Raw genomic sequence first — 26,902 nt, 5'->3', positions numbered from 1 at the left:
TGAGCGCTTCTGATGGAGTCGGGGAGGTCGCCGGCCCATCCACCGGCTGCCCGAGGGCCTCCCACTGACTTCCCCGGCCGCCCTCCGAGGGGCCTCTGCTGACCTCGCCGTGCTGGGCACGCTCGGCTTTAGCGGGAAGCTGGGGGTCAGGTTCAAGGCTGTGAGGAGCCACTTCAGCCTGGGAATTTGAATTTTTTCTTCAAAAGCGCCTGTCCCCACAATGGGTTTGTACTGGGGAAAAAACCCACACACGGGATGAGGTGCCCGGCTTCCGTGAGGGTTCTGAGCACTTCGTTTTTCTTCCCTTTTGATTCTGACAACTGTGGACTAGAAGGGTTGCAGGCCCAGTGCCGGAATTCCAGTATCACCTTCCACCAGGCTCCCCACACGTCCACATGGCCCCCACTTGGTGGTCTGGCAGGCGTCGGCGGTTGGGGACGGCGCCCCGGGGACCCCGCGGCCCTAGCCTTCCCCGGCGCCCCGCGAACGCCCTCCGCGGCCCCAGCAGCTGAGCGCCTGGGTCCCCGAGAGGCACGCCAGGAGGGCGGCGCGGGCGGGTAACGTCACACACGCGCCGCATCCCGAGACTCCGTTTCCCAGGGAGCCGCGCGGCGCGTCCACTTCCGGCAGGCGGCGGGGCCCGGAAGCGGCGCGCGGGGCCGGCGAATCCCGCGGCGCCAGGTGGGAGCGGGGCCGGAGCATGCGGGGCGGCCGGCGGTCTGCGGCGCGCGGCGCATTCGTTCCCCCGCGGCGGTGGCGGCGGCGCGCGGCGGCTCTCCAGTGAGCGGCGGAGCCCGGAGCGGCGGGCTGGGCGCCGGGCGGGCGGGGCTCGCGGCTGAGAGGCGGGCGGGCCGGGGGCGCCGGGCGCGGGGCCGCCATGTGGAGCGGCCGCAGCTCCTTCACCAGCCTGGTGGTGGGCGTGTTCGTGGTCTACGTGGTGCACACCTGCTGGGTCATGTACGGCATCGTCTACACCCGCCCGTGCTCCGGCGACGCCAACTGCATCCAGCCCTACCTGGCGCGGCGGCCCAAGCTGCAGGTGAGCGTCCGCGGGGCCGGGGGCCGGGCGGGTTGGGGTGGGGGCCTCTCCTCCAGGCCCCAGACGTCGCCGTCCCGTCCCAGTTCGGAGCTGTGGCCGCGCGAGTCGAGATGGAACCTTTCCTGGTTCCCCAGCGGCCAGGTCTTCCGCCCTCCAGCTGGCCGTGGGATGCGAGTGCGTCCTGCCAGGGCCTGGCCGAGCTGACTCTCGACGCCCCCTCCTTTCCAGCTGAGCGTGTACACCACGACGAGGTCCCACCTGGGTGCTGAGAACAACATCGACCTGGTCTTGAATGTGGAAGACTTTGATGTGGAGTCCAAATTTGAAAGGTATGGGCGTAGGACAAAATGCCAGTGAAAGGGAAAACATTACTCATGTTCAGACTGTTTAAAAGTTGGCTTTCTGTACATAACATGTTTATTTTAGAGAACTAGTCTTACCGAATGTCTTGAAGTGGTAGAATATCGTAATTGGAGGCCTATGCGTGGCCTGTAAACATTCAGCCTGGAAGGTGACAGGTGATGAATGTCGTTTAAGAAGTAGTTCTCAGCAGAGTGTGATGGCAGTGGGATGTCCTGGAGGGGGAGGCTCCGAAGGAGCAGGGGCCACGCTTGCTTGGTGAACCAGTGGAGAGCAGACAACTCTGCAGTTTCACTACCGGGGACCAACTTGTCTTTTCCTGGTGGAAGTAGTTCACTTAAGTTACTTGTGAGGGAAAAGAGATGAGGATAGAGGGAGCAATTTTGTAGAAAATCGTAAATGAATGACATGTGACGTTAGAATAGATCAATGTCCAAATATGTAGAATACCTTAAAAATTACATCTGACATGGCCTAATTTTTTTTAATTGAATAAGTATAATTTTAAATATGATTTGCTTCTCACAAGTCAACCATTTCCCTTCATTGCCTGGGAGGTATCTGAGGAGAGAATAATGAAAGTTTGAGACTCATGCTGGACTCCACGCCCTCTAGGCAGCCCAGTCCCTGTGGGTAGCTGGAGGCACTGGCAAGCCGGTTTCTGCCTGGCCTCTTTGGGCCTGTGACCTCAAGCCAGTTCCTGCCCTCTCTCTGCCTCCATGAAAGGGAGGCCAGAAGTGCTGGTGACCAAGCTGCCCGCTCGGTTGTGGCTGCCCACACCTTTCAAAAATGCTCAGGATTCATCTGCACTGGGTTTAATTTCCCAGACATGAATACTGCCTCTTCCGTGCCGGGCCCTGTACCAGTTACCAAGGACAGCTAGTGAGGTTTTCCATTTGACCTGGCACAGCGTCAGCCTGGAGGAAGTGGGGAGAATGAGCACTCTAACACAGCTCCCCCTCTAGTGTCTCCAAGTGCACATTCCACCAGAAATACACAGCCCTGCACCCTCTGCCTGAAGAGAGACACTTAAGATGTCCTGGTGGAGACGTACTCTTTCCTGGGTAGTGAGGAGCCATAGATGCCTTTGTGTTTTTCGTTACAACCTTGGCCGTAAGATTTTTTTTTTTTTTTTTTTTGAGATGGAGTCTTGCTCTGTTGCCAGGCTGGAGCGCAGTGGCGCGATCTCTGCTCACTGCAACCTCCGGTTCCCGGGTTCAAGCGATTCTCCTGCCTTAGCCTCCAAAGTAGCTGAGACTACAGGCACCCGCCACCACGCCTGGCTAATTTTTTTATTTTTAGTAGAGACGGGGTTTCACCATGTTGGCCGGGCTGGTCTGAAACTCCTGACCTCGTGATCCACCTGGCTCGGCCTCCCAAAGTGCTGGGATTACATGCGTGAGCCGCCGCACCTGGCCAACCATAAGATTTTTAAGGAGAGGCCGGGCACAGTGACTCATGCCTATAATCCCAGCAGTTCGGGAGGCCAAGGCGGGAGGATCACTTGAGCCCAGCAGTTCAAGACCAGCCTAGGCAATGTGACAAAACCCCATCTCTACAACAGTTTTCAAAGTTAGCAAGGCATGGTGGCACGCCCACCTGTAGTCCCAGCTACTCGGGAGACTGAGGCAGGAGGCCACTTGAGCTCGGGAGGTTGAGGATGCAGTGAGCTGTGATTGCACCCCTGCACTTTCAGCCTGGTGACAGCGAGACCTTGTCTCAAAAAAGAGACTTTTAAAGAGGAAGAAGAACTCATGTAACCATAAACAGGTGGAATGCGAGGTTTTTCCATGGGGCTGGAGTATGGACTTCAGGCCCTGGTGTGCGGGTGAAGAGCCAGGCGCCTGGTCCGAGGCCTACAGTTGTAGCAGCTCGCCGGGCCTTTCCTCAGCTCGTGCTGGATGCCGCACAGTCAGGACTGACAGCCTTGAAAGTCAGTCCTTTGTGGCTGATCATCTTTCTATCCTTAAAACTACAACACCCAAAAAAACTACCCACATTAAATTTCTGAGGTTCCAGTAGTGTGGGCCGAGGCACCTGGAGCCCTCGCGGCTGCTGCTCTTCGCTTCTGTCGCTTCGGAGTTGGGTGATTCAGTGTGTGTGGTCAGCTGGTACCCTGGCCAGGCCCAGAAGCTGCTTTCCATCTGGCTGCTTCAGCCTTGTGGCCTCAGGTGGGTTATTGACCTCTCAGCCTCCTGAGATGGAGGCAGGAAGTGCGGGCTGTTTTGCTTTCGGCTGTAGGCGCCCACACCTGTGCCGAGTTCTCAGGACACACACACACACGCACACGCACACACGACTCGTGAAGCCCTGGGCAGGTGGGTTTCATTTTTAGTACTTCTGAGCTAAAATTAGTTTATTGAAGCCGCTTTATAAAGGTATTTGAATAGGCTCTAGAGACCCAGAATATAATATGTATGTAGTGGAAATGATTGTTCTGTTTCAGGACAGTTAATGTTTCTGTACCAAAGAAAACGAGAAACAATGGGACGCTGTATGCCTACATCTTCCTCCATCACGCTGGGGTCCTGCCGTGGCACGACGGGAAACAGGTGCACCTGGTCAGTCCTCTGACCACCTACATGGTCCCCAAGCCAGAAGAAATCAACCTGCTCACCGGGGAGTCTGATACACAGGTGAGGGTCTTCATGGGTTACTGATAACAGGCTGTGCCTCTCTGTCAGAACGGACATGTCTTTCTCCACACAGGCGGGCGATGTCTAGGGCTCCAGTGACTTTGTTGGGAGTAAAGCCAAAAGCCATTGGAATGTTACTGGCGTGCATTTCTGACTTTCAGCTGAATCATATCCATGAGTTTGCAGACAAGTTTTATCTAAAATTAGGGACAGTTGAAGTGATCGCTGGCATTCTTGATGCAGAGTCCCTCGGGGAGTGGGCCCTCTCAGTCTCTGGGGGCACCTACTGCACCTGGTGGGATGGAGCGCTGGTCCTGCAGAGCTGGCCTGCAGCTTCTCATCAGGAGCTCTGGGGATGAGAGCTGGGCTCATTCTGCACTCTGTGTAGGACTGGGCTATTCCTAGATGTTTATTCTAAGAATGTAATTGGAGATTATGGAAAAGGTAGAGGTACAAGTTGTAGTTTGTACATCTGTAGAAAGGTGTATGCGCAAGTAAAAACTGGAAGTCACTTAAGTGATCATGAATACAGGCCAAGGATAAAGCAAGGGAATTCTGACACCCACCTTTGTGTTGAGTGGAAGGTGAGATAATTTACAAAACAAGGCCGGGCGCAGCGGCTCATGCCTGTAATCCCAGCACTTTGGGAGGCTGAGGCAGGTGGATCACCTGCAGTCAGGAGTTCGAGACTAGCCTGGCCAACATGGTGAAACCCCGTCCCTACTAAAAATACAAAAATTAGCTGGACGTGGTGGCACACGCCTGTAATCCCAGCTACTCGGGAGGCTGAGGGAGGAGAATCGTTTGAACCTGTGAGGTGAGATGATGCCACTGCATTCCAGCCTGGGCGACAGAGGGAGACTCTGCCTCAGAAAAATTTACAAAACAAGAAAGATGGCAGCTTTCCAGGAAGAGGCTGTGAAATTGTTCCAGACAGAGAGAGAGAGAGGTCTCTCGGAGTTGATGGGGTTTTGAAAGCCCTACCAACACCTGCTCCTGCCTCTCCCCAGTTTGCATCTGTCTCCTTAGGAACATCCCTCACCTGCCCCTCTCCGTGTCCCCCTCATCTGGGGCCCCCATCCCTCCTCTCCAGTGTCCTGAAAAGTGGGTGGGGTGATGGGTATGTAGCATGTAGCGCAGGAAGCCTCCCTTGCAGGTAGCAAATGTGAGGAGGTGTGGAAAACCGTTTGTAATGTAAATTATTGCTAAACTGTATCTTTAGGTAGGAAATGGGTAAGGCGATAGTGTTTCCTAGGATGTATCGGATCTGAACCGAGCTAAGATTTCCCTGTCAGTCCGTGTCCCATTTAAGTTTAACTTCATGTAAGAGCCATGCGTAATCCTCAGTGTGTCTCCTTTAGGCAGTCCCACATGCTTGGTTTTAGAAGCTGACTCCCTCTCAGTCTCCTTACAGCCACAGGGCTGTGTGAGCTCTGGACTTGCACAGTCTTCTGCCAAGGTCAGGGGGCTCTCACCCTCTCAACTTCCGAGAAGTGGGCCCACTTAGTTTGAGGACCCCAAAAAAGGAATTGGTGAAGTCCGTGACCACATGTTGCAAAGCAGCACCCCCTGGCTTCCGTGGAGATAAGGATGGGGGGAGGTGTTTGGCGAGAGTCTGGGGGAATTGGCAGCTGTGGGGCCGCTGTGCCCTCTCTGCTGGGCTCTCCCCCAGTTGTGCCCGTGCGTGGCCGTCTGTTCACAGGTTAGGGCGCTGACCCTGCTGTCCCGGGCACAGTTTGCCCGTCTGTGTGGCTGTTCTGTTCACAGGTTAGGGTGCTGACCCTGCTGTCCCGGGCATGGTTTTCTGTCCCAGCATTGGCCTCTGTTTTCCTCACTTAACAGCAGATCGAGGCGGAGAAGAAGCCGACGAGTGCCCTGGATGAGCCAGTGTCCCACTGGCGACCACGGCTGGCGCTGAACGTGATGGCGGACAACTTTGTCTTCGACGGGTCCTCCCTGCCTGCCGATGTGCATCGGTACATGAAGATGTAAGTGGGGCCCCAGAGCTGGAGCGCCGGGGGGAGGGTGCTGGGACCCTGGCTGGCCAGAACTCGCCAGCAGGCCACTCCTGCACCCTGGAGTCCCCTCTGTGGGGAGGCACTTGCTGCCCGGGCCTCCCAGCTCTTTCCCACTCCCTCGTTGAGGTTGTGCTGCTACCACAGGGCTGGAAGGGGGAAGAAAGGAATTCAAGCTGGAGCATCCTGCCCTTTGCTCCTGGCTGGCGAAGGCTTCCATGGAGAGAAAACGGAAGGCGCTGATGGGAACGGGTTGCTTTGCTCCCCTTGTGATTTTTTAACTTGGCTCATTTAGATTTACTTGAAAGTTAATCTTTAGATTATTTAGTATTACTTGCCATCAGTTAAATACAATTATTGGAATTCACGTGTTTGGCCACCTGAGCTCACCTCGTCTCTCCCATGTGTTGGGGATCCCCCCCCAACTCCCGCGCCACAGCTCCGCCTCCCAGGTGGCTGCAGGTGACTCGCCCTTCCAAGTGTAGCGGCCACATCCTGGGATTGCTCCGTGTCAGTGCGTCCTGGGATTGCTCCGTGTCAGTGCGCAGAGGGCCCTGGGTTCTGCTGTATGGCCGTGTCCCTGTAATTCCCCCGCTCCTAGTGGCCGTGGAGGCATTTTCCCACCTGTGGCCATCACTTCGTTGGGAGTGGGTCTCACAAGCGTGCATATGTTGTCAGGCTCTCTGCTTCCGTTTGGGGAGGCTGTGCCCTGGGGTCATTGTGACTGAGAAGCAGTTGAGGGTGGTGCTGGGGGCACTTCTCTGGGGTAAACCCAGTGTCTGGATGTGTTGATTCATTGAAAGGTAAAAGCCTTGGTGCTGACTTTGGAAAGTTGTGCTTTAATCCCAGGATCCAGCTGGGGAAAACCGTGCATTACCTGCCCATCCTGTTCATCGACCAGCTCAGCAACCGCGTGAAGGACCTGATGGTGAGTGACACCTCTGCCCGCTGGTCGTGCAGCTGGCGAGACACTGACCCCAAGACTGGCCCCGCAGCCCCCGCACCCTAATGGACCAGGCCACTGCTGACATTTGACACGGAGCTTTTACCCATGCTGGGAAGCACTGCCTTCGAGTGTGCGAGGGTTGTGACGCGGGGGGCCCTGGTGGTGCGCTGGGTTTGCCGTTGGCTGGCTGCGGGGTCCTGCTGAACCTCTGGACTGTCACTGGTGAAAGGCCCCTGGAAGATTGTTTATGCAGCGCGTAGAGGGCAGCGCTTAGAGGGCAGGCACATGAGCACCGTGTGAAACAGCGTCTGCGTGTGAGTTCCTGGTGTGCCATGTAGATTAATTCACAGTGTCCTGAGCAAACTCCTGCTTTCCCCACCAGGGCTGGTCCTGCACAGGCGGCCAGAGGAGCGGGTGACAGCCCTTCCTCGGAGCTGGAGCCCCCGGGGTGGCCCCTGGCAAGGCGGAAGGCCTATGCGAATAGAAGTGGCTGCTCTCTGGGCTCTGGCGCCCTGTGGTTACGGGCAGTGACAGCGCCTGCTCTCCCAGAGTTGCTTTGAGAGGAGATGAAATGTGGCCAACCTTTGGCCAGTATTGAGACTCACAGAAGCGGTTAATATTTAATGTCTCTTACTGCACATGAGGCACTGTGCTAAGCACTTTGTGAACCTTTCTGTAATCGTGGTGCTGGGAGCTGTGGCGTTGTTTCACGGATGAGGTTATTTGGGGTTCAGAGGTGAACGCTCAGCTGGGGCCCTGCAGGATCGCCGCCCTGCCCTGCCTGCCTTCAAGCCATCACTGTCACTCCGGACCACCCACTAGGAGCCGGCCACTTCCACTTAAGGCTCTCGGCACCTGTGACCTCTGAGGCGGGCCCTTTCCCCTTTTTTGTTGATGAGGAAACAGTCCTGGGGAGAGCAGAGGGCTTGCTTGCTGGCGGGGGGGTGCAGCTGGGAAACGGAGAAGCGAGCACCTGGCTGCTTTGATCTGTGCCCAGGCCCTGCTGCCTCCTGCTGACTGCGGCTCTCAGAACAGTCCCTCTGTACTGCTGTTCCCTCAGACCCCTTGCAGTCCCTAACATACTGCCTCCTTCACTTCTGGGGTCACTGATTGCTCCTATACAACCTGCAGGCTGGGGGCTGCGCAGGCAGTGGCTGGCGAGCAGGTCTGGCACTCCAGCCTGTCCCTGAATAGTTTCTCTGTCGGCCCCTGCAATTCCAACCTCTTTCTCTGTTTGCTGGAGTTTGCTGGTGTGCTGCTGACAAACCTCAGGACAGCAAGTTCTGCTAAAATGCCCCATACAGAGCTGTGTGAGCTGTGGCACCAGCTCGTGGTCACCTCTTGTGAAGCCTCATGCCGCTGACTCCTTGCAGGCATTCAGGAGATGGTGGACAGGGGCAGGCAGCTGCAGAAGGCTGCCCTGTGTGTCTGTCTGCAGATCTGTCTCGTTAGAGGCCCGGGGCAGGCTTTGCGGCGCAGCTGTGCCAGTGGTGGCCTGCGCTCCAGTGGTTATGGAAACACGTGTGCCAACAGCAGCTTTTCCCCCGAATCACAGTCTGTCTCATGTGTCGCTGTTGCTGTGTCTCACTTGGGGCCAGATTCGATAGGTGCTGTCTTGAGAGAGGAAGCAGGCAGCTGGGATGCAGCAGGTGCAGGAAGTCGGCACCTTCTGTGGCTGGGCCCAGCACTGCCAGATGGAGGAGGCAGTGACACCCTTCGGACACACTTGGCAGCTCGAGGGGTGCCTGGAGGCCACCGTCCACGTGCACTGATGCCACTTGGCTGCGTGGGGCACCCTGACAGCCGCTCTCAGGACAACCTGGCACCTGCTGGTTGTGGCTCTGATTCCACCACACCCTGACACCAGCCGTGCCTGCCATGGCAGAGCAGGCGGATTAGAGCACAGCCCTCGCTGGATGTTCTAGCACGTGGAGGGTGGTGCTTACCGGGTGTGGTCACTGCCCACGTGCTGTAGGGTGTGGGCTCGCGCTTGTGAACCCGTTCCTCACCCTCCTACCTCGGCACCCTGGGACCTGGCCCGCAGCCTGTGTGCGTGAGGCCCCGGCAGGCTGCAGGACTAAGCTCGTGGTTCTGAGGCCTACACATCCACCCTACTGCCCGTGCTAGCTTTGCATTCCAGAAGCTTTCTGTTCTCCCCACGGCCACCCCCTGCTCTGTGCTTTAGGCCCTGAGGGCACTTTGCCCATGTGCTGCAGGGCTGTGCTTGTCCCGTGGTCTCCAACTCTTAGGACAGGCCAGGGCTCTGCAGGCCAAGCTCAGCGCCGTATGCTGCGCCATGGATTCCTAGCAGCTGGGTGGCAGGCGCCACCTCTGGAGCACCAGGACTTGTGCGGCTTGAAATTGAAGGGGCACGTGCAGCAAAACAGACCAGGCACTGCTAGCGCTGCTGAGCTCACGGGGTCCTGGTGGGGGTGGGAACCTCCCTGTGCTGGAACGCAGCACGCTGGGGCCTGAGGCCTGTGGTGACAGAAGGAGGGACCGGGGGACGACGCTTGCTGGGCCCAGTCATGGCTGACCTGGGGCCACACGGGGATGGGAAGGGGGATGGCAGGGTTGGCGAGGGCTGCCAGGCAGCTGGGTGCAAGGGTATGAGGGCAGGGCCCTCAGTGTGGCTTTCTTCATCAGGTCATAAACCGCTCCACCACCGAGCTGCCCCTCACCGTGTCCTATGACAAGGTCTCACTGGGGCGGCTGCGCTTCTGGATCCACATGCAGGACGCCGTGTACTCCCTGCAGCAGTTCGGTATGTGCCGCACACGGCCGGCGTCTGGGTGAGGCCGCCCTGGAGCCACTCGGGCGTCCAAGTGCGAATCCTGACACAGGCCGGGGCCTCCTCGCCTCCTGCTGCAGATCCTTGCACAGACGTTGAATCAGAGGCTAGTAGCGCCTGCCTCACTTTTCTCCTTGGAGATGACCTGTTGATTGTCTGGAAATTGGCTTTATTAAGAACATAATATGTGAAATGCCATGAGTTTGGTCAAATGAACCTTAACTGTTGACGAGATTGACTTTTATTTGTTTGTTTGTTTGTTTTGAGACAGAGTCACGCTCTGTTGCCCAGGCTGGAGTACAGTGGCGCAATCTCTGCTTACTGCAGCCTCCGTCCCCCGGATTCAAGCGATTCTCGTTCCTCAGTCCCCCAAGTAGCTAGGATTACAGGCGCGTGCCCCCACGCCTGGCTAATTTTTATATTTTTAGTAGAGATGGAGTTTCACCGTGTTTACCAGGCTGGTCTTGAACTCCTGACTTCAAGTGATCTGCCTGCCTGAGATTCCCAAAGTGCTGGGTTTACAGGCATGAGCCACTGCGCCCGGCCTAAATTTTTATATTGAAAACTGTATTTGTAATGTTAGGTAAGATTGACATTGCCTGTTTTATATTGTATGTTTTTTTTCCTTGACAGGGTTTTCAGAGAAAGATGCTGATGAGGTGAAAGGAATTTTTGTAGATACCAACTTATACTTCCTGGCGCTGACCTTCTTTGTCGCAGCGTTCCATGTGAGTCGTCCACCGAGGGGCTTGCCGCAGGCACTTGGGGGGCTCCCTGGGCCCCGGGCCTCCTGCAGGGGTCCTGGACCTGGGGTTTGTGGGCGCCGTCTAGCCCTGTGGCCCTCAAGTGTCCACTCCCATCACTCAGCAGCCAGCACGCCTGATACCAGGCGACCATTGTCCCAGTGGGCGGTTTCTTCCAGTTCTGAAAAGGGAGGGACCATAAAGCTCCATCCACAGCCTTGGCGACTTGGGCTGTGCTGGCTTTGGGGGCGGTTTTGAAAAGGATCCAGGGTACTCTGAGCAGTGTCCACACCAGGGAGATGAATAGGTGCAGGCATCTCACTCTCCCCTGCCCAGGCCCCGACCCCATGCAGAGCCAGGGGCGGAGCTGGGCAGCCTCTAGCAGAAAGTAGTTCTCTTGTATAAATTCTAACACACTGATTTTTAAATGTAAAAAGTCAGTCCTGTGTGTATACAGTAGTTCCCCCTTACTCGATGTGTATACAGTAGTCCCCCCTTATCCTCATCCGGTGTGTATACAGTAGTCCCCCCTTATCCTCATCCGGTGTGTATACAGTAGTCCCCCCTTATCCTCATCTGGTGTGTATACAATAGTCCCTCATCCTCATCCCGTGTGTATACAGTAGTCCCCCCTTATTCTCATCCGGTGTGTATACAGTAGTCCCCCCTTATCCTCATCCGGTGTGTATACAGTAGTCCCCCCTATCCTCATCCGGTGTGTATACAGTAGTCCACCCTTATCCTCATCCGGTGTGTATACAATAGTCCCTCATCCTCATCCCGTGTGCATACAGTAGTCCCCCCTTATCCTCATCCGGTGTGTATACAGTAGTCCCCCCTTATCCTCATCCGGTGTGTATACAGTAGTCCCCCCTTATCCTCATCCGGTGTGTATACAATAGTCCCTCATCCTCATCCCATGTGCATACAGTAGTCCCCCCTTATCCTCATCCGGTGTGTATACAGTAGTCCCCCCTTATCCTCATCCGGTGTATATACAGTAGTCCCCCCTTATCCTTATCCGGTGTATATACAGTAGTCCCCCCCTTATCCTCATCTGGTGTTATACAGTAGTCCCTCATCCTCAGGGGGTGTGTTCAAAGACCCTCATTGGATGTCTGGATATATATCAAATAACGTAATAAATGAATATATGTATTATGTAATGGTTATGATAAAGTTCAATTTATAAGTTAAGCACGGTAAGAGATTACCCACAATAACTGGTAACGGAAACAGGACAGGACAGTGTGATAAAGTTACGTGGGTGTGGTCTCACTCTCAGAATATCTATCTCATCGCACTGCTCCGTGCTAACCGAAACCATGGACAGTAAACCATGGGTAAAGCAAGGCTGCTGTGCTCTTACTGTCGTTCGTGGAGCTGAGCTGCTAGGGAGAGCCATCCTTGTGGCTGTTAGGCTGGCCTGTGGTTAGGCGGCACCCAGGAGTGCGGCCGGCACTGGTTCTGAGTGCCTGGGAGTTTGGCTGCCAGTCAAGCTAAAACTTTCCAAAGCCGTACTAGAGAATTAAACGATTTTTATTAAAAGGTCAGTGTCTCTAAGGATGAGCTCATGCATGGTTAGGTTTTTTTAAGTTTTTTTTTGGAGACAGGTCTCAGTACGTTGCCCAGGCTGGTCTCAAACCCCTGGGCTTAGGTGGTCCTCTGGCCTTGGCCTTGCAGTAGCTGGGACCACAGGCATGGGCCACCATGCCCAGCCCTTGCGTTTTTAGCACAGTTGAGAGATGAGGCTGCCCTGAGTGGGCACAACCCGAGAGCAGGGGTGCCCAGCCAGGCCCATGATCCAGGGGAATCCAGAGCCTCCAATTGCCTGGGGGCCTTTCCAGCAGTTCAAGTCAAAGATACATATTATTTCAGAAGTGCCCCTGCAAAGCCCGCCTGGGCACTCTAGGTTCTGACATGGCAGGCCAGGTGCGTAGAGGCATGGGTCCCGAGTGTAGACACTTATCTTGATGCGTTCTGAGGCTGAGTACACCTGCAGTCTCAACGGTCACACACGAAGCCTCTATCTCTGTCTCACAGGAGATAGAAACAGCAGGAGATGTGAGTTGCTGTCGTGTGTGTTCTCTCTAGCTTCTCTTTGATTTCCTGGCCTTTAAAAATGACATCAGTTTCTGGAAGAAGAAGAAGAGCATGATCGGCATGTCCACCAAGGCAGGTAGGCGCCCCGAGCGTGGCCCTGCTCAGATACTCTGCCCTGGGGAGCTCACTGGAGCCCGCAGTAGAGGGCTGCCTGCCTCGCTGCTGGCTGCAGACACAGCCCCGGGTGTGTGCTTGGCACTTGAGAAGCCTCTGAGACCAGGCACCGTAAAGCCCAGGGAGCCGTTGCGGCAATTGTGGTGGGACCATCAGAGGCTGCACGGCTCAGGGCCTCCAGCGGCTGCGCGTCTCAGGGCTTCCAGAGGCTGCACAGCTCAGGGCCTGGCTGTGGACTCTGGCGTGCATGGGGTCTGGGTCTGGGCTGTGGAGAGTGAGATGCATGGACCTCTCGAGCCTTCCTGGCTGCTCATGGGCGCTGAGCAGGGCTGGGGCCTCACATCTCCTGTCTTGGTTCCCTCGCCCCGTCCTCCTGCCGGTGTTCCTTCCCCGACCAGCGCAGGCCTGGGCGTGTGGGGCCTGCCAGGTGATGGCAGTTGATAGGCCCGTGGTGCTGTGCCCAGCAGTGACAGGCAGTGTGCAGCTGTTAGGTAGGGCAGTCAGGGACCCCTGAGGCCAGGCAGCCCAGGCAGGAGGCCTGCCAAGATCTGGGACCAGTGTTCCTGGCCCAGGGTGCCTGCCATGGTTTAAGGGGCCCAAGTGAGTGAGGGGTCCTCCTGACCTTGCAGGGGTGGAGGTTGTCACAGTGGGGTGGGGAGCGGCGGTCTGGACAGGGGCGAGGGGTTGATGGGTGTGAGGACGAGGAGTGGGTGTGTCCTGTTGGTTAGGAGTGAGGAGCGTTTGGCTCCAGTATCAGACCCGAACAAGTTGTTTTTCTCGCATGGAAAAGACGCCCAAGCAGGTGGCCCTGGCTGCCTGGGGGCCCTACCGTGTTCTGTGTTGTTGTCTCCTAACCCTAATGCCTTTCCTGGCGTCCCGGGTTGGAGTGGCCAGCAGACAGCGGCTGTGGCCTTGACCACTGTTTGTCCTGTGGCTCCATGGATCTGCTTCCCCTGCGTGCCCTCGGGGCTTGCAGGAGGAGGAGACGTGTTGAATAAGCTGGAGTGGTTCTTGAGGTACAGCTGGGGAGGAAACAAATCCAGACTTGAAAAGCCACGCGCTTATCACAGAACTGGCATAAGACACGCCCGGAAGCAAAGCTGTGCTGGCCCCGTCATCCGACCTCTGCCCACGTTCCATGCTCATTTGCAAGTGTGGCTCAGACACGTGTTTGTGGAGCTGGTGTGGGGCCAGCTGTTCAGTTCAGCAGCCTTCCAAACACTTTCCTAGCTGCTGAATGCCTCATTGTTCTTTTTAAACGGGGTGACGTGGACTGGGGAGTACCTGAAGCTTCTTGGGCGTGGTGGGTTGGGATGGGGGACTGGGGGTATGTGTGTGACTTGGGGAACACAGGTGGGGTCTGCCCTGCACCCCCTCCCAGCCCGACCATCCTGTCCTCAGTGCTCTGGCGCTGCTTCAGCACCGTGGTCATCTTCCTGTTCCTGCTGGACGAGCAGACGAGCCTGCTGGTGCTGGTCCCGGCGGGCGTTGGAGCCGCCATTGAGGTGAGTCCCAGGCAGTGACCTGAACTGTCTGAGGTCCATGTGCCTCCACACACTCAGGAAAGGCTTTCAGCCCCGGGACATGAGACCTTCTGTGGAAGCCTGTGTGCTTGTTCCTGATGGCCTCAGTGTTCTGGAAGCTGTGGGAGGGCAGGCAGTGGGTGTAAAGGCTTTGAACAAGTGGAGAGCAAGGAAATGGGTGTTCGGATGGTATCAGCTCATGAGGCCCTGTCCACCAAGCAGAGTGTCCTGAGGCCCTGTCCACCAGGCAGATAGTCCTGAGGCCCTGTCCACCAAGCAGAGAGTCCTGAGGCCCTGTCCACCAAGCAGAGAGTCCTGAGGCCCTTTCCTCCAAGCAGAGAGTCCTGAGGCACTTTCCTCCAAGCAGAGAGTCCTGAGGCCCTTTCCTCCAAGCAGAGAGTCCTGAGGCACTTTCCTCCAAGCAAGAGAGTCCTGAGGCACTTTCCTCCAAGCAAGAGAGTCCTGAGGCCCTTTCCTCCAAGCAGTGAGTCCTGAGGCACTTTCCTCCAAGCAGTGAGTCCTGAGGCACTTTCCTCCAAGCAGAGAGTACTGAGGCCCTGTCCTCCAAGCAGAGAGCCCTGAGGCCCTGTCCACCAAGCAGAGTCCTGAGGCCCTGTCCACCAAGCAGGGAGTCCTGAGGCCCTTTCCTCCAAGCAGAGAGTCCTGAGGCCCTTTCCTTCAAGCAGAGAGTCCTGAGGCCCTGTCCACCAAGCAGAGAGTCCTGAGGCCCTGTCCACCAAGCAGAGAGTCCTGAGGCCCTGTCCACCAAGCAGAGAGTCCTGAGGCCCTGTCCACCAAGCAGAGAGTCCTGAGGCCCTGTCCACCAAGCAGAGTCCTGAGGCCCTGTCCACCAAGCAGAGAGTCCTGAGGCCCTGTCCACCAAGCAGAGAGTCCTGAGGCCCTTTCCTCCAAGCAGTGAGTCCTGAGGCCCTGTCCACCAAGCAGAGAGTCCTGAGGCACTTTCCTCCAAGCAGAGAGTCCTGAGGCACTTTCCTCCAAGCAGTGAGTCCTGAGGCACTTTCCTCCAAGCAAGAGAGTCCTGAGGCCCTTTCCTTCAAGCAGAGAGTCCTGAGGCACTTTCCTCCAAGCAGAGAGTCCTGAGGCCCTGTCCACCAAGCAGAGTGTTTTCATGTGCTTGAGAAATCCCACCATGTGCAAAGCAGAGGTGTAAACCGTGGGGCCTTGAGAGGCTTGTGCTGTGGCTGGAGATCTGAGCACAGCGGCCAGGTAGGCAGTGACGGAAATCACTCGGTGCCCTGTGGTCCAGCCTTGGTTGTTCCAGAGCTCAGAAAAGCCGGCCAAAAGGGAGCCTCGTGGGGCAAGACCAGCTCAGGAGCAAACCCTTGAGGGGGGTGATGGCGTCAGGGTGAGAGGGCCCAGACTTCAGCCTAGCTCCTCCCTGAGCTCTGTGCCACACCGGCGGGAGCCGGAGTCTGAGGTCTCCGCAGTTGGTGGCCCACCTGTGGGTGGGGGCCTCTGCGACCGTCATGCCTGTAAAGAAGGAGCTGGATTAAACGTGCCGGCAGAGGAGAAGCTGGATGAAACGCGCCCCCAGTGGAGGAGCTGGATGAAACGCAACCACAGAGAATGAGCTGGATGAAACACACCCGCAGAGGAGGAGCTGGATGGAATGTGTCTGTAGAGGAGGAGCTGGATGGAATGTGTCTGTAGAGGAGGAGCTGGATGGAATGTGTCTGTAGAGGAGGAGCTGGATGGAATGTGTCTGTAGAGGAGGAGCTGGATGGAATGTGTCTGTAGAGGAGGAGCTGGATGGAATGTCCCTGTAGAGGAGGAGCTGGATGGAATGTGTCTGCAGAGGAGGAGCTGGATGGAATGTGTCTGCAGAGGAGGAGCTGGATGGCATGTCCCTGTAGAGGAGGAGCTGGATGGAATGTGTCTGTAGAGGAGGAGCTGGATGGAATGTGCCTGCAGAGGAGGAGCTGGATGAAATGTGTCTGTAGAGGAGGAGCTGGATGGAATGTCCCTGTAGAGGAGGAGCTGGATGGAATGTGTCTGCAGAGGAGGAGCTGGATGGAAGGTGTCTGTAGAGGAGGAGCTGGATGGAATGTCCCTGTAGAGGAGGAGCTGGATGGAATGTGTCTGTAGAGGAGGAGCTGGATGGAATGTCCCTATAGAGGAGGAGCTGGATGGAATGTGTCTGCAGAGGAGGAGCTGGATGGCATGTCCCTGTAGAGGATGAGCTGGATGGAATGTCCCTGTAGAGGAGGAGCTGGATGGAATGTGTCTGTAGAGGAGGAGCTGGATGGAATGTGTCTGTGGAGGAGGAGCTGGATGGAATGTGTCTGTAGAGGAGGAGCTGGATGGAATGTGTCTGTAGAGGAGGAGCTCGATGGAATGTGTCTGTAGAGGAGGAGCTCGATGGAATGTGCCTGTAGAGGAGGAGCTGGATGGAATGTGTCTGTAGAGGAGGAGCTGGATGGAATGTGTCTGTAGAGGAGGAGCTGGATGGAATGTGCCTGTAGAGGAGGAGCTGGATGGAATGTGTCTGTAGAGGAGGAGCTGGATGGAATGTGTCTGTAGAGGAGGAGCTGGATGGAATGTGTCTGTAGAGGAGGAGCTGGATGGAATGTGCCTGTAGAGGAGGAGCTGGATGGAATGTGTCTGTAGAGGAGGAGCTGGATGGAATGTGTCTGTAGAGGAGGAGCTGGATGGAATGTGTCTGTAGAGGAGGAGCTGGATGGAATGTGTCTGTAGAGGAGGAGCTGGATGGAATGTGTCTGTAGAGGAGGAGCTGGATGGAATGTGTCTGTAGAGGAGGAGCTGGATGGAATGTGTCTGTAGAGGAGGAGCTGGATGGAATGTGTCTGTAGAGGAGGAGCTGGATGGAATGTGTCTGTAGAGGAGGAGCTGGATGGAATGTGTCTGTAGAGGAGGAGCTGGATGGAATGTGTCTGTAGAGGAGGAGCTGGATGGAATGTGTCTGTAGAGGAGGAGCTGGATGGAATGTGTCTGTAGAGGAGGAGCTGGATGGAATGTGTCTGTAGAGGAGGAGCTGGATGGAATGTGTCTGTAGAGGAGGAGCTGGATGGAATGTGTCTGTAGAGGAGGAGCTGGATGGAATGTGTCTGTAGAGGAGGAGCTGGATGAAGTGTGTCTGTAGAGGAGGAGCTGGATGAAGTGTGTCTGTAGAGGAGGAGCTGGATGGAATGTCCCTGTAGAGGAGGAGCTGGATGGAATGTCCCTGTAGAGGAGGAGCTGGATGGAATGTCCCTGTAGAGGAGGAGCTGGATGGAATGTCCCTGTAGAGGAGGAGCTGGATGGAATGTCCCTGTAGAGGAGGAGCTGGATGGAATGTCCCTGTAGAGGAGGAGCTGGATGGAATGTCCCTGTAGAGGAGGAGCTGGATGGAATGTCCCTGTAGAGGAGGAGCTGGATGAAGTGTGTCTGTAGAGGAGGAGCTGGATGAAGTGTGTCTGTAGAGGAGGAGCTGGATGGAATGTCCCTGTAGAGGAGGAGCTGGATGGAATGTCCCTGTAGAGGAGGAGCTGGATGGAATGTCCCTGTAGAGGAGGAGCTGGATGGAATGTCCCTGTAGAGGAGGAGCTGGATGGAATGTCCCTGTAGAGGAGGAGCTGGATGGAATGTCTCTGTAGAGGAGGAGCTGGATGGAATGTCTCTGTAGAGGAGGAGCTGGATGGAATGTGTCTGTAGAGGAGGAGCTGGATGGAATGTGTCTGTAGAGGAGGAGCTGGATGGAATGTGCCTGTAGAGGAGGAGCTGGATGGAATGTGCCTGTAGAGGAGGAGCTGGATGGAATGTGTCTGTAGAGGAGGAGCTGGATGGAATGTGTCTGTAGAGGAGGAGCTGGATGGAATGTGTCTGTAGAGGAGGAGCTGGATGGAATGTGTCTGTAGAGGAGGAGCTGGATGGAATGTGTCTGTAGAGGAGGAGCTGGATGGAATGTGTCTGTAGAGGAGGAGCTGGATGGAATGTGTCTGTAGAGGAGGAGCTGGATGGAATGTGTCTGTAGAGGAGGAGCTGGATGGAATGTCCCTGTAGAGGAGGAGCTGGATGGAATGTGTCTGTAGAGGAGGAGCTGGATGGAATGTGCCTGTAGAGGAGGAGCTGGATGGAATGTGTCTGTAGAGGAGGAGCTGGATGGAATGTGTCTGTAGAGGAGGAGCTGGATGGAATGTGTCTGTAGAGGAGGAGCTGGATGGAATGTGTCTGTGGAGGAGGAGCTGGATGGAATGCCCCTGTAGAGGAGGAGCTGGATGGAATGTGTCTGTAGAGGAGGAGCTGGATGGAATGACGCTGGAGCTCCACAGGCAGGGTCCCTCCATAGGTACTCGTCACAGTGCCATGCCCGGCTCTGGCACCCGTCCTGAGCTCCGTGGGTGATGCCTTCCAAGGATTTAGCCATGAGGTGGCGGCTCTCAGAGCGGTCCCAAAACTGGCTCCAGGGCTGTCCGAGTGCCAGGCAGAAGTAGGTGGCGGCTTATTTGGGTGCATGTAGTGTGGCGTAAAGAACCGCACTCACATGCTGTGTTTGTTGTCTGCTGGGCGGTGGCTGTGCAGCCCAGCTGACCAGGTACGCCTGCCGTGTGTGAATTAGAGGCCCAGGTCCAGCGTCCAGCGCTCTGGCCTGAGCTGTTTGAGGGACAGGAAGAGGACAGTGGGCTGCACGGGGCCATGGGCAGCGGGTCCTACCCGTTACTGTCTGGGTCGTTCATTCGTGGCTCCTGGCCTTCGAATATGAAAGGAACTATTTCCTGATTTCTCCCCTCAGCTGTGGAAAGTGAAGAAGGCATTGAAGATGACTATTCTTTGGAGAGGCCTGATGCCCGAATTTCAGGTAGGATTATGTTGTAGTGGCTGAACCCCAAGCCTCTCTGAAGAGTGTGGTTTTGCCCCCTGCGCAAAGAGTACGATGGCCACCTGCAGATGAGTCACTGCGGGCCTCTGTCGGGGGAGCCTCCGTGGTGGAGGCAGCACTGGTTTCTGATCGCAGCCACTCTCTTCGCCTGAGGATTCCCTGGTCATATACCTAGTTCTGACCGTCTTCAGTGCAGACGGCAGCACTTCTGGGCCTGAGCCGGCCTCTGGGAGGAAGGATGCTGGCTGGCCAGCGCGGGTGCTTCGTTTTGGCACCTTGTCCAGAGGTGCTCCCGAGGCTGGTGCTGACTGGGGTCCGTACAGTCCTGGCAGTCCTGAAGTGAGTGAGCCCCTGCCCTGAGCTGGTGGCTGCCCCAGTGCCTGGGCGCTCATAAGGCCCCTAGGCAGATGAGGGCTGGGGCACAGCTGGAGTTGAATCTCAGTGCCCACGGATGGACCTTGATTGAGGCGGGACCCTCAGCAGTCACAGGCTGAGATTTTCCATGCTGTGGGCAGGGGGGTCGGGAAGCCCAGCAGACGCAGCGCAGCCACTGTGTTCCACCTGGCCCCATGGCTCCTGGCCGGCTGGTTGGGAGCAGTGTTGGCTGTGCCTGTGTGCTCTGCAGTGTTCTCACTGAAGCGGTGGCACTGAAAACTGAGCCGCCTGAGCGAGGAACAGCAGTGAGGCCGCGTTGCCCCCGTCAGGCTTGCGGGACCCAGGGCCAGGGTGAGGCGGGAAGGATCCATGCGGATCCCTGTCCTCTGGGTCCTCTCCTCGCCCGGTAGGGACCTGAGCGCCCTCTGTAGTGAGGCCTGGGTCAGCTCTGCAGCCATATGTGACGCCCCTTAGTCACAGCTCAGCTGTGCTCAGATCCTCCCTGAGTCTATTAATATCACTGTGTTGAATTTCACAACAGTTTGGCACTTACAGCGAATCTGAGAGGAAAACCGAGGAGTACGATACTCAGGTAAGTCACGTGTGATTCAGGGCACGTGCATGCCAGGCAAATCCAACACCCTCAGAGACGGGGCTTTTACTGTCATTGCTCAGTGCGGAAGTCTCCTTGGAGTACGGGTCAGCCCGCCTTGAGCAGGGATCCCAAGAGTGAACACATAAAACCCAAATTTCTTACTGGGAAGGGCGGGGGCTCGCAGAGACTCATTTCCCAGTTCTTACAGGCACAGCCTGCCTGTGTCACCGTATAGTAGGGATATTTTCATCGTTTGTAAGTCACATTCGCCAGGCAGCTGACACAGGCCATGGTGTCTGCTGTGGTTGCTGGGAACGCACTTGCTGTCACCAAGGGCATAACGGCTGCGGCCGCACAGTGGCCTGGAGGAATGGCCCCAGCAGCACAGGGCGTCACCTTTCCCCATTGCTGTTGGGGGAGCTGGAATTCTCAGTTCAAGTTAATAGAACATTTCTGCACAGGAATGATTTTAGTTTGGTTTAATCTTCACCAGCTTACATCCAATTTTCATGGAGTGGTAAAGCTGAAATCAGAATAGATATGCTGGCGATGTAACTACATTACTTAGTAGGCAGTTTTTTCAGGTTTCTTTCCATTATGTTTATTGATCTGTTGTGGGTTGGTTGGTTTTGACCAACCGGAATTGATCTATTATTGTTAACTAGCGCCTGAAGTTACACCCGGGCTCTGGCGTGTGCGGTGCCTCCTGGGGCTGTGGCGAGTGCGCGATGCCCTGCCTGTGCCCCTCACGCCGCCCCCTGCAGAACAGCCCTGCCACCCCGAGTGCTGTAGCTCGTTCTGTCTGTCCCTGTCGGGGTGAGCTCCATGCAGTGTGTTTACAGAGGCTTGGCGTTTGGGCCTCTAACTGGAAGCCATCTTTGTTCCCTGCAGGCCATGAAGTACTTGTCATACCTGCTGTACCCTCTCTGTGTCGGGGGTGCTGTCTATTCACTCCTGAATATCAAATATAAGAGGTAGGAGGCCGCACACGCTTCCCCTGCTGCGTCTTTCCCCTGAGAAAGCCATTTGGATGACTGAGCCAGAGTAGGGTGCGACTAGAGGGCAAACTCGGGGCCGGGGCACTTGGGCGAGCGCCTGGGAGGGGTCCTGCCCCTGCAGCTGCACACGGTGGGCTCTGGGCCTCAGTGTCCCCCTGGTAAGGTGTAGCTGAGAGGACTGACTCCAGCCACCAGGCTTCATGGGAGGCTTGGGCCTGAGCTGAGAGGGGTCCTGGAGCCCCCAGCCTCTGTTGCCCGGGTGGGGTGCTGGCCCTGGGCCAAGAGGGATCCCGGAGCCTCCAGCCTCCGCTGCCCGGACAGGGTGCTGGCCCTGAGCTGAGAAGTGTCCCGGAGTCCCTGGCCTTTGCTGCCTGGGTGGGGTGCTGGCCCTGAGCTGAGGGGTTCCTGGAGTGCCTGGCCTCTGCTGCCCGGGCGGGGTGCTGGCCCTGAGCTGAGAGGGGTCCTGGAGCCCCCAGCCTCTGCTGCCCAGGTGGGGTGCTGGCCTTGAGCTGAGAGGGGTTCTGGAGCCCCCGGCCTCTGCTGCCCGGCCAGGGGTGCTCAGTGCTGTCTCCAGCTTGAGAACCAGGCTCAGCACTGCTGCTCTTGGCTGCCGAGCTGCCGTGAGAGCACCTGGGTATTTTCAGAGGATTTTTAATGAAAGAATTATTTTTCGTCAATTTAATACAGATATTAAGCTATGCGAGAAATGGGACTTCTCCTTTTTTTTCCGTTTCAGCTGGTACTCCTGGTTAATCAACAGCTTCGTCAACGGTGAGTCCATGTGCTTTCCTGCTTCAGTAATAGTGTTTCCAGCAGGCACCGATTTAATTGTTCTTGCATTGAAACCCAGTGTGGCAAGCCCCCCTGTGATTTGAGGCTAATCCCTCCCCACCCTGTTCTGGCACATGTGCGGTGCCCAGGGCTCCCCCCAGGCTGTGAGCAGATAAAGCCCTGCGTGGCTTCACAACAGTGACTGGTTCTGAGAAACAGGTCCTTGTACAAGCGACAGGGAGTGCTCACACCAGCTGTGGCAGCCCCTCCACGCCAGGCTGTGTGGTGCAGCCGCCTGGTATATGTGTCCATCACTGATGAAAACAGCGTTGTGTGGTGCATGACTGTTGTCTGTTTTCTTCATGGAAACAAGGAAACCTAAGCATTAAAACACCACCATCCACGTCTGGTTCCTTAGAGCAAATGGAAGCACCAGGCTCTGGTGCACGGCGCACCCCCTCCTGCCGATGCAGTGTGGGGACCCTGCAGGGCCCTGTGCTCGGGGCCACATGTCCTGGGAGGCCCGCCTGCCCCAGGTGGCACCTTCAGCTGCATGGGCTGCTGTGTCCATCCCCCGGCCCCACCAGACCAGCCCCGATCGCAGCTTTGTGGTCTCTTGGGGAAGTGGTCCCGTGAGCATTAAGGGCGAGGGCCTGTCTGGTGCAGAGCAGGTGGGTCCTGCACTGCCGTCCTCCCTGGTAGGAGTCCCACACCTGACCCCTGGGGCAGGACCTTGTGGGTCAGGAGGCCGTGTCCTCATAGCCCCAGGGTGCTCCAGTGCTCTCACTGACTTGACCCCGTGGGCAGCAGTTACACTGATAAATAAATAGAAGAGCTTTGCTCTCCAAAGTTGTCGTAGACTCTTGATAAACTTACCAGCCAGAAAGCTGCTTCACACCATGATAGACTCTGAAGTTGTCTGGATAGCAGACCTTGTTTTCTGCCCACTATGCATAGACGTGGCAGCTCGGCCCTCCACGCCTCGTGAGTGCCGTCTGTGCGTAGATGTGGCAGCCCAGCCCTCCGCACCTCGTGAGTGCTGTCTGTCTTTCTGCAGGGGTCTATGCCTTTGGTTTCCTCTTCATGCTGCCCCAGCTCTTTGTGAACTACAAGGTAAGGCGGTGTGTGCTGCCCGCGGCCCGGCCCCCGTCTCCTGTGCTGCCCACAGCTGACCTGGGCCTGTCTCTCCTGTTGCAGTTGAAGTCAGTGGCACATCTGCCCTGGAAGGCCTTCACCTACAAGGTGAGTGTGACAGCCGGTGAGGAGTCCCTTCTCACTGAGCAGAGCGTGAGCAAGGGCGTCTTCCAGCCAACAGCATTACTGGGGCCATCTCTGCCCAGAGTGCATCTGCAGCTGTCCCTTTCATTGAAGAATATTGAGGAGGCTCCTTTAAAAAAAAGCGAAGAGCTGTAGAGTAACTTCAGACCCTGAAAGACTGGGGTGGTTCTCTCACTTGTCACAGATTTGGTTTTCTTTTTCTTTTTCTTTTTCTTTTTTAGTGTTTATGTTTCTTCTTAGCACATGTGTCAAGACACAGACCCCCTGTGGCCCAGTAACCGGTGCCTGGGGACAACAGATTCAGGCCTCCCAGGCAGGAATGGAAGCCCCCATGGGCCGTGGCCATTCCCCGCTGGCAGAGCTGTGGAGGCCCCCTCGGCTCCGTGTGGGATTAGAAGTGCCTCAGCATTGCAGGCGGAGCTGAGTTAATGGGACATGATTTGCACTTTTCTGAAGTCAATTACAAGCTCCCAGAGGAAAGGGCAATGCTCAGGTGGCTCTGCCCTTGGCTCTCCCCTTGGCTGTGATCTCGGGCGGCTCTGCCCTTGGCTCTGTCTCGGGCGGCTCCAGCCTTGGCTCTGCCCTTGGCTCTGGTTTCAGGCCATTCCCTTTGGGTTCCCCGATGTGGGAGCCTGGGCAAGACCCGCAGTGTGTCGGGTGCCAGCAGCTGTGGGGAGCCCAGGAGGGAACAGAGCTCCGTGTCTCCACTTGCCGGCTTTCTGCTCTTTTTGTTGTTGCTGTGAGGAGTTCCAGTTAGTTCCAAGCATCTGCCAAAAGCCGTTTGCTTGGTTAGGTTACCAAAAACAGTAGGATTCCAACCCCAGCAACTGGGGTTCACCCTCCTCCCGTCTGGCCCTGCAGGCTTTCAATACCTTCATTGATGACGTCTTTGCCTTCATCATCACCATGCCCACGTCTCACCGGCTGGCCTGCTTCCGGGACGACGTGGTGTTTCTGGTCTACCTGTACCAGCGGTGGTGAGTGTGGCTGCGTATGCTCGGCCGTTGCTCCGTCTCAGCGGCGTGGCTGCTGCTGAACGGAATGACGGCTTTCACCGCACCCTGCGCCTGTTTATCCATTTGAGGGAAAAGATAATTTGCAGGTGGTGGTTTTTCCTGTCTTGCCTAAACTTGGGTTCCAGTTGCCCATGATATGTCCTGGCAAGAAACTGTTCCAGCTCTGTCTCCTCATTGTGCTTTAGAAATGCTCGTTTCTATGTGAATTATTGATGAGCCACTGAAAGCAAATATCTCTCCTTAAGCGATTTATTTACCTATTCACAGTCATTGCTATTGAGCAGAACAGAGACCGTAGCACGGCTAATCCATACTTGGCGCTAGCCTTGAAGTGTCCAGCCAGCGGTGTGGACCTGCAGGGCAGAATGTCACTGGGGAGCTCACTCACCCCAACATTGGCCACACCCCTTAAACCAGCCACCAGGGCCTCTGAAGACGACATTGTGTTGACCTCTCAGCTTGGCCTTCAGGTTGAAGGCTGATGGCTGAGGAAAAGGCTTTGTGGAATTTTCTAAACGCGGAGGCTCAGGCCCCACCCCGGGCCTCGGAATTTTCTAAACGCGGAGGCTCAGGCCCCACCCTGGGCCTCCCGCTTCCCTCCAGGGCTGACATCTGCCCTCTCAGTCAGCAAAAGCTCCCTCCAGCTCTGCTGTGCCAGGGTAGGAGCCAGGGATCTGGGGCTCCCCTCGGGAGGGTTGCATCTGGACCACTGCAAGCACTGCCCTCACCTCCAGTCCCGGCCCCAGGGCCTTGTCCAGGGGTGGAAGGAGTGTGTGTCACCCCCAAGGCCTGCTGCCAAGTGTCTCAGAGCCTCCTGACTATGTCCTTTCTCTGGCCCTCGAGGTCCCTTTTCCCATCTCCCTCCCCCGACCAGGAGGCCACCTCACACACCACGGCTGTGACACTTCCCTGTGCCCTTCCCAGGCCATGGCCCCCCTCAGGGCCTGGGGCCATCCTACTAGTGCAGGAGAGGGATCCTCTTCCCCCAGGCCATCCTGGTGGGTCCTGTCTAGGTCCGGGGTGCCGGCCCTTGGGGAGCGCAGTGCTCCCGTCCCCGCCCTGTCTCCACACTCAACCTCGCCAGGTGTTTCAGAGCCTCTGTCCCAGCCGATGTGAGGCTGGTATTGTTCTGCCTGTTTTAACTCTTTGTTCGGGTGCAGTTGGCACATCCACACAGTGGCTCATGGCCGCCCTTGCCTAGCTCTCCAGGCCTGGCCGCCGGCTGCCCCCCAACCCTGTTGCTGTCTCGTGCAGCCCCTGCACTGGAGCTCCAGCTTGTGTCAGCGGGAAGGGCTATTTCACCATAAGCAACACTCACACTCACACGGGGCTTGGTTCCTGTCCCCCGTTCACCATTCTCAGATCCCCCAGCTGGTCTCCTGCCCCCTGCAGAGCTTGAAGTTGTCCAAGCCATGGAGCCCCGGACGCTGCTGCGCCTGGTGTGGTTGTCTCAACTGTGAGCCCTTCGAGTGGCTCCCAAGTCCTCGCAGGTGGCCCGGGGTGTGCCTGAAACTGTGCTGTACTCAGGCTCTGTGTTTCTGGCTCCAGACCTGCAAAGGGTGTTTGGCCAGGATCACAGGGCCCTTGGTGGGCAGCAGGTCTGTTTTTAAGCTGAAACCCTGTACTTCTGTTCGCGGCCGTGTAGAGCTGCCCCTTACGCCACAGCTTCCTCATCCATACGTAGGGGTGATGTTGGCAAGGCCTCCGGGGCGCTCAGGACCAAAGGCGGCGGCAGTGTCCTGCCAAGTGTTCACAGCTGAGGAGACGCGGTCCCTGAACACGGCAGTTCCTGTTCTGATCACTCGAGTCTCCGTGATGCCACCGTTCCCAGAAGGCAGCCCGTGCGGCCTCCGGGTCCCCCCTTCAGCCGTGGCAGCCCGTGCGGCCTCCGGGTCCCCCCTTCAGCCGTGGCAGCCCGCGCGGCCTCCGGGTCCCCCCTTCGGCCAAGCTTCCCTTTCCTTGAGAGCAGCGCGCTGGCCTGGCCATGCAGAACAAAACACAACTCAGAAATCCCTCCTCAGCCCTCGGCAGTAAAACTTCTGAGGATTCGACTTTTTAGTTAATTTGCTCACTGTGGCAGCTCACTGGAAAATAAATCGAGGATGCCAAGTCCTCCTCTTAGAAAAATAGCCCCTGCAGTAGGGTTTGCTGATGTGCTCATTTGTGTCGTTGCAGGCTTTATCCTGTGGATAAACGCAGAGTGAACGAGTTTGGGGAGTCCTACGAGGAGAAGGCCACGCGGGCGCCCCACACGGACTGAAGGCCGCCCGGGCTGCCGCCAGCCAAGTGCAACTTGAATTGTCAATGAGTATTTTTGGAAGCATTTGGAGGAACTCCTAGACATTGCGTTTTCTGTGTTGCCAAAATCCCTTCGGACATTTCTCAGACATCTCCCAAGTTCCCATCACGTCAGATTTGGAGCTGGTAGCGCTTACGATGCCCCCACGTGTGAACATCTGTCTTGGTCACAGAGGTGGGTGCTGCCGGTCACCTTGAGCTGTGGTGGCTCCCGGCACATGAGTGTCCGGGGTTCGGCCATGTCCTCACGCGGGCAGGGGTGGGAGCCCTCACAGGCAAGGGGGCTGTTGGATTTCCATTTCAGGTGGTTTTCTAAGTGCTCCTTATGTGAATTTCAAACACGTATGGAATTCATTCCGCATGGACTCTGGGATCAAAGGCTCTTTCCTCTTTTGTTTGAGAGTTGGTTGTTTTAAAGCTTAATGTATGTTTCTATTTTAAAATAAATTTTTCTGGCTGTGGCA

General features: G+C 56.5%; 1 protein-coding gene across 2 annotated transcripts; it reads left to right on the top strand.

Annotated features, from left to right (window-relative positions):
- Positions 1-619: 619 nt before the first annotated feature.
- Positions 620-26,902, top strand: CLPTM1L (CLPTM1 like). 2 transcript variants are annotated; one of them, XM_024356538.3, is made up of 17 exons: positions 620-1,039; positions 1,268-1,368; positions 3,846-4,035; positions 5,878-6,023; positions 6,900-6,978; positions 9,643-9,760; positions 10,421-10,515; positions 12,625-12,709; positions 14,149-14,252; positions 19,021-19,086; positions 20,024-20,074; positions 20,969-21,051; positions 21,812-21,846; positions 22,904-22,959; positions 23,044-23,088; positions 23,986-24,101; positions 26,316-26,902. In XM_024356538.3, exons 1-17 carry the CDS (start codon positions 878-880, stop codon positions 26,398-26,400), a joined length of 1,617 nt encoding a protein of 538 aa, XP_024212306.1. In that variant the 5' UTR covers positions 620-877; the 3' UTR covers positions 26,401-26,902. The 2 variants fall into 2 exon arrangements, with proteins under 2 accessions (XP_024212306.1, XP_054540117.1); XM_054684142.2 differs by having other exon boundaries at positions 810-1,039; positions 5,881-6,023.

The sequence above is a fragment of the Pan troglodytes genome, chromosome 4 (genome assembly GCF_028858775.2).
Source record: "Pan troglodytes isolate AG18354 chromosome 4, NHGRI_mPanTro3-v2.0_pri, whole genome shotgun sequence".
Taxonomy (NCBI): domain Eukaryota; kingdom Metazoa; phylum Chordata; class Mammalia; order Primates; family Hominidae; genus Pan; species Pan troglodytes.
The sequence above is the reverse complement of the archived record's forward strand: the minus strand, read 5'-3'. Positions and strand labels throughout refer to the sequence as shown.

Excerpts from the sequence above, each read along its gene's own strand:
- CLPTM1L (XM_024356538.3), top strand. The coding sequence starts at position 878 with ATGTGGAGCGGCCGCAGCTCCTTCACCAGCCTGGTGGTGGGCGTGTTC. Across the intron at positions 10,516-12,624 it reads TCTTTGTCGCAGCGTTCCAT|CTTCTCTTTGATTTCCTGGC; the intron begins GTGAGTCGTCCA and ends TGTTCTCTCTAG. Across the intron at positions 14,253-19,020 it reads GCGTTGGAGCCGCCATTGAG|CTGTGGAAAGTGAAGAAGGC; the intron begins GTGAGTCCCAGG and ends TTCTCCCCTCAG.